Source organism: Sardina pilchardus, chromosome 3 (assembly GCF_963854185.1).
Source record: "Sardina pilchardus chromosome 3, fSarPil1.1, whole genome shotgun sequence".
Lineage (NCBI taxonomy): Eukaryota > Metazoa > Chordata > Actinopteri > Clupeiformes > Clupeidae > Sardina > Sardina pilchardus.
In genome coordinates, this window is record NC_084996.1 from 15,426,836 (window position 1) to 15,432,928 (window position 6,093).

Below are 6,093 nucleotides of genomic sequence, written 5' to 3' on the forward strand. Positions count from 1 at the left end.
GATGTGTATGCATAAAAGAGTTCTGGTTTACAATGCACTGAGTGCATTACATTGCATGGTACTCTACCTTGAAGATGTTAGTTTTTCTCTCTCATTATGATAGCCCAACATTGACAGTGCTAGAGACTTCATTCATAGGGATGGTCAACACTATGCAAGTATGCATAATATAGTTTGCTGAGGGCCATCTTAGCAATGTGAAGTCATTAAAAGTCTCAGTCTTCAGAGGAAGTGTAGGGACTAGGCACATAATGTAATAGTGCCGTGAAGTGCATTTCAGAGTTCCATTCACCAGGTCAGAGTTCCAGCACCTCTACATGTTATGGATAGTTCTTTTGAAAGCTCCAATAATGTGCTCAGCTCTTGGACATCCTTGGGTAAATGGCTTTGATGGTAGAGGGGGTGAAGTTCCCCGAGGAGACGGTGTTCTCCACTCCCTCGAGCCGGTGGGAGGGCAGCTCCGTCTTGCTGGTGCTGCACTCCAGGAAGGGCAGACCGATTTTCTTGACCTGTCCATCTTTGGTGATGAGGCAGTGGCGGCAGAGCAGCCGGATGATGGCCCTCCGCATGTCCTTGCTGGTGAGGGTGTAGATGATGGGGTTGAGCAGGGAGTTGAACATGGCGATGCCCAGGAAGTAGTCCGCACGGAACAGCACCTGACAGCTTCGCGCCGGGCAGCAGAAGTCCAGGATGAGGAGCACAAAGAGGGGCAGCCAGCATGCGATGAAGACCCCCAGCACGATGGTGACCGTCTTCAGCAGGGCCAGGTACTTCTGGGATTTGCGCGCCAAGCCCTTGCGCTGGGGGCCGCAGCCCAGGCGCTGCGTGTTGGACTTGACGATGCGGAAGATGCGCGCGTACAGCACCACGATGGCCATCAGCACCGCGCTGAAGACCGTGACACAGAACAGGATGTAGCTCTTGTCGTACAGTGGCAGGACCGTGGAGCAGTGGTCCAGGCGGCCCATGCAGTTCCAGCCCATGATGGGGAGGACCCCCAGCAGCACCGAGACCACCCAGCTGGCTCCGATTAGGGCAAACATGCGTCCTCTTTTGGCCCCCTGGTAAGGCTTCATCCTCACCATGGTGACATGTCGCTCAATGGCGATAGCCAGTAGGCTGATGACAGACGCGGCCAAAGTGATGAAGACTCCACCTTCCCTCAGGAACCACTGCAGTGGCGTCATTCTCAGGGTGTTTGCTCCAGACGTGATGATGTTTACCATGTAGGTGAAGCCTGCCAACAGGTCGGAAAGTGTCAGGTTGCCCAGCAGGTAGTACATGGGCAGATGGAATTTTTTGTTCTTCCAGATAGCCACCAGCACCACAGCGTTCTCCAGCACTATGAGCAGACAGATGATGAGGAAGAGTATGGCCTCTGGTTTTAGTCCATCTCTGTACTTGTTCTCTTTCAGCTTTCCCGTATAGTTGTAATGTGTCACCAGAGCCGCATTGCTGTGGTATTCATGGAACATACTGAGGTAGCCAACGGTAGGGGCCACAGTTGGCAATGTGGCAGAATAGTCATATTGTGATGCTTCATCCATCTTTTTAGTCCAAGTGATTTTACTTCACGAGAAAATAGTCCCCTTGAAAACTCCTGTCACCACTTAGTTCTTATGACTATCATAGCTTCTTCTCAGCTATGATAAACGTGAAAATAGAATTTGAATTTGAAGAAATCCTTTGATTAAAAAAAAAAAAATAGGTCCTTGGATCGCAGGTTCAAACTGGGTGAATATGAAGTAAAGGGGAAAAAAACACTGCGGTCTTCAGAAACTCCCTTTCAGCTCCAATCTCAGCTGTGCTATATCACCGTCCGCCACAGGATGGTGTTCTGGAGGGAACAGAAAGGCTTCAGTGAACACCGAGCGCAAGAACGCCAAACATCTTCAACACTTAATTTGAATCAGATTGGTGTAATACAGAATGATAGGTGGCCTACATTAATTGATGCCATGCTATCTGTTACATCAATGCTCACATGCAAGCTATGTGGCTCGTATTGTGCCCCATGTTTTCTATGTAGCCCAGTATTGATGGGCTGTTTGGCTACCAGGTTAGGCAATTAATGTTCTCCAAAATTACGTCCGCGCATGGTATTTTATTGACATTTCTTATAGTCAGTGCGCAATGAAACACTCATTTTTACCACTCTGCTGAAAACAATATCACGCGAATAAACGATAAGGATAATATTAATAAAAAAAACCCCTGCATTATTAAACCAACATTTGGTCTAGGCTACTTATTATTCCTCCACCATGACACATTTGGACTACCAGTGTTTTTCTTAATTTACGAGTTTAAGTTAGCCTAGTAGTCTAGAGTCTCACTACAGAATATTTCAGATGTCTGGCTAGTTGACTTTATCTTACAGTGAAACGATGTAGCCTATCAAGGTCTTCATATTCCCAGTCCAGTCTTTGCAATTTACATTTTAAATACAGCCTAGGTAATGAGGAGACACGCTTAGCGGCTTACCTTCAAGATTGAGATTGACTGATTTAGTTTAGTCAGAGGTAAACTGTCGGTGTATGCTGAGCTCTCGGTCCCAAAATAGAGTGTAACGCAACTTCATCTGATACAAGGACATGAGTCGACGAGAAGTGGGCTGGTCTCTAAATTTCGTTGTTTTCGTTGTTTGGCTGCTGAAGCTGTAGTGAGGAGTTGGGTCACTCCCACCGTGTGTGATCACCAAACGACCACGACCTCCGTTTGTTATTATGGGCTGTATTAATCAAGATTTGGCCTGAAGTCCAAAGGATTATCCTGATGTTTGTTTTCACTGGTCATTAACTAAAACTACTCATAAAATCCTAAGGGTTAACCTGGGTAGGCTACCTTCTCCCTTGAGTGATATTTGTAACAAAACCGAATGGCTTTTGAAATACATTATGATGAAGCACAAATTCAAGGACTATGTTTCCAGGGGCTATGGGAAAGTGCTAAATATGAAACTAACGTTTTTGTCCATTAACAAAAGACAATGAACACAATAATGTTTTGGTCTCAGTCATATAAACTACCTCGTGCTGTTGGAAACACTAGGTAGCCTCAGTAATGCAAATTTTTAAGACTTTTTGTTTGTTTTTTAAAAGAAAATCTAGATTATGCCATATCCGCAGTGATAATATGTCAGATAAAGACAGTAGTCAATATGTAGTAATAATGTTCATATTTCCTTCTTGAATCTGTCCCTTTTAAAAATGGAATGTAGCCTATATGAAACATTCAAAAAGGGAACAAAAAACATCTAGCTGCTACTAGTGCTACTATTTCAAATCTAGCTGTCAACAAATTCTATATTTCGGTCCTTTTCCATAGTGTAGCTACATCAGATGGAGACTCTTGATGGAGGCTCACTTTAAAACTGGAATTACGTAAATTTGAGTGTGCGCCGTGCATTGGTTGGCTGACTTTCTGTTTTCTTTAAACAGGAAGCTCTGTCATTGTGCCTTGAAGGGAGAGGGATATCCTTCAGAAACACCTATGAGGTCATTCTAGGTTGTGCTGGACGAGAGACGGAGTGTCCAGGCTCAACAGGGGTACACACTGTCCTCAGAGGCCTAGACACCACCACCACACCCTCGGAAAAAACGTTATTCACACACCGCATTTCTAAGAGGACAATTTCCCAGCAACTAAACAACAACAATAACAATGCAACACCCTAGCATAATGTCGTGTTTTACTTTTTATAGGCCAGTGACATGTTTTCATACTTGTCTTGTTTTTAACTGTATGCTGTGGAGCTTCCTGAAGAGGTCAAGACACCAGTGGTTAAATTTGGCTCTGTCAAAGTACACAGGCATGCCAAAACTGTGTGAGGCCCCTCTGTACCTATGAAACACTTGTCCCTATCCGGGGTCAGACTTGTCTGTTCCTTGATGTGTCGTTAGGTCCTCTCCAGTTGGCAGCAAAGTTGCACGTGGTAACCAGAGATTTGACCCCTTTAACCTGCCTCAAGGCCCACACACTGACTTACCTTAAGGCGAGACACGGCAGGTGAAAATACTGTTTTTGTGACCTCCGGTCAATTTCGAGATTTTGAGCTAGTTTGCTACTTTAGCATGTATTCTACCACCCTACTACAACAACAAAGTCCGATTTGCACATTTAAGTGTTTATTTCACGAACTTTTGTCTACTCGCGCCTGTATATTTGTCCTAATTTTACCAAAAGTTCCCATTCTAAAGTGTCATGTACTACCGTGATCGTGATCCAAATCATATCGTGTTTGATACCATTTGAAAGCCCTGCTTCTCCTAAAAGACGCTATGCTATCCAAATATGGGCATTTCCTTTGTATTAGCAACCAATCGCGAAAGTTCAAAGACGAGTCTAAGCTGAGAACGCATTTCATTGGCTGTGTTTCAAGGCTGTTTTCTCAAAACGAGTTTTCCCCCACACGCCATGCAAAGGATCTCCACTTCTGCAGCACCTACATACACCAAACTTTCCAGTCTTACTCCTAACTATATTAGGAAGATATTTACAGAGGGATTTGTTGATATAGCATTCTTGGCATGATTTACATGACTTTTTATGCCTAAAAATAGGGCGAAAATCCACTTTTTAAGCCAATTGGCAGTATTTTCTGATTTACTGGAAAACAAAAGAAGATATTCATAATCCCCTCTGTAAATGTTTTTTTATCTGATATATTAACACAACAAAAAAATAATTTTCAACCTGGCTTTTTCCAATGGTCAGATCCTTCGCATCAAAATATATGCAAATTAGCGCATATTTAATGAGATATAGCCTAATTAGCATATTTAAACATTAAATTAAAGAAAACTTGCAATACATTTTATTCTCCTATTTATGTGAGTATTCAACTGGTAAAGTTTCATGAAGATATCTTTAAGTTTAAAATTTTCCCCTATTCACCTGGGGTGTCTCGCCTTAAGGGGACGTGCTACTCCTCGGGAAAGACAGTTTAGCCAGGGGGTCCCCCGCCAACACACACACACACACACACACACACACACACACACACAACCTCCCGCTGTGGCTATTTGACATGGACTCAGCAAGCAACTCTGATTAACACACAAAGGCCCCCCTGACTGCTAAACGGAGCATCTGCCTACAGAGGAAGATCAAATTCTGCCAACTCACCTCCACCCTAGTTATAGTGTTCAGTGCCTGTGAGTGGATGCCAACCTTTTCAATGTGACCTTTTTGGAGCTTTACTTCTGTGACGCAAAAGTTTTCAAGCACAGAAGGCTGTAACCAGCCTTTGAACTGATTTTTATACTTTGATCACTGACAAATGACAAATCAGCAAGCCCTTAGCACTCTTGTTTATTTACAAAAGCACAAGCGGTAAACTAAGAGTCACTTTTATTTGTACCAGCAATAAATCTCAGATGAGTTTTTCCGGATTGCGCTTCAGTCCTCTGAATCAAACACAAACAATCAAGTTTTTCTTTTCATACACCAAAGCAGAAGACCTGCATCTAAAATAGACTAGTGCAGAACTGAAAAAGACATATTTGAAATCAATACATAATGTACAAAACACTGTTTATACATGTCGTATTGAAGAAGAAAAGCAATTAATTTACTATGTATTGTACATGGATATTACATTGTAAATCTTGGCGTGAACAACAGGTATGCAGGATGGAGTGTGAAAGTAGAAATGGAAAATGTCTGTCATTCTTGATCCAAAAATATAATTTCCTCCCCTTATTTCTTTGAATAATGTGTCTGGCTGTTTCTCAGACCTGCATTGTTCCCCCTTCTTCGCACTAGAGGAACTGAGATTGTTCGTCTCTTTCATTTTTCATTGGGGTTCTTTATATTGGAGGAAGTCTTACTCCTTTTAAATTCTAGACGTGTCCTTGCCAAAGGTGGAAAATAATAACACTTTCTGTTGAAATGAAACTCCCTAAATTCAAAGTGGTCCAAAGTGTTTGGAACAAGGAACACACCTGCTTGTACTTGTGAGATCATGGGGCAAAAGCTGTGACCCTTTCCCTCCTATAGCCAAGTTCTCCAGTGACACCTGTCCACTCTGCCCGTTGTAAATCCTGTCCCCTCAGTATACCTCATAATTCCTTCACATGGTGAAGCTGTTCA

At 43.0% G+C, this 6,093-nt stretch overlaps 1 protein-coding gene across 1 annotated transcript in view; it reads right to left on the reverse strand.

The window, feature by feature from the left end:
• The window catches only part of s1pr5a (sphingosine-1-phosphate receptor 5a), a gene marked incomplete in the record, with an annotated part of 3,235 nt that extends 639 nt beyond the window's left edge, over nt 1-2,596 (reverse strand). The window contains 2 exon segments of the mRNA XM_062532074.1: nt 1-1,837; nt 2,485-2,596. Of these exon segments, the coding sequence (XP_062388058.1) occupies nt 357-1,547 (1,191 nt within the window).
• Between the last annotated feature and the right edge of the window lie 3,497 nt (nt 2,597-6,093).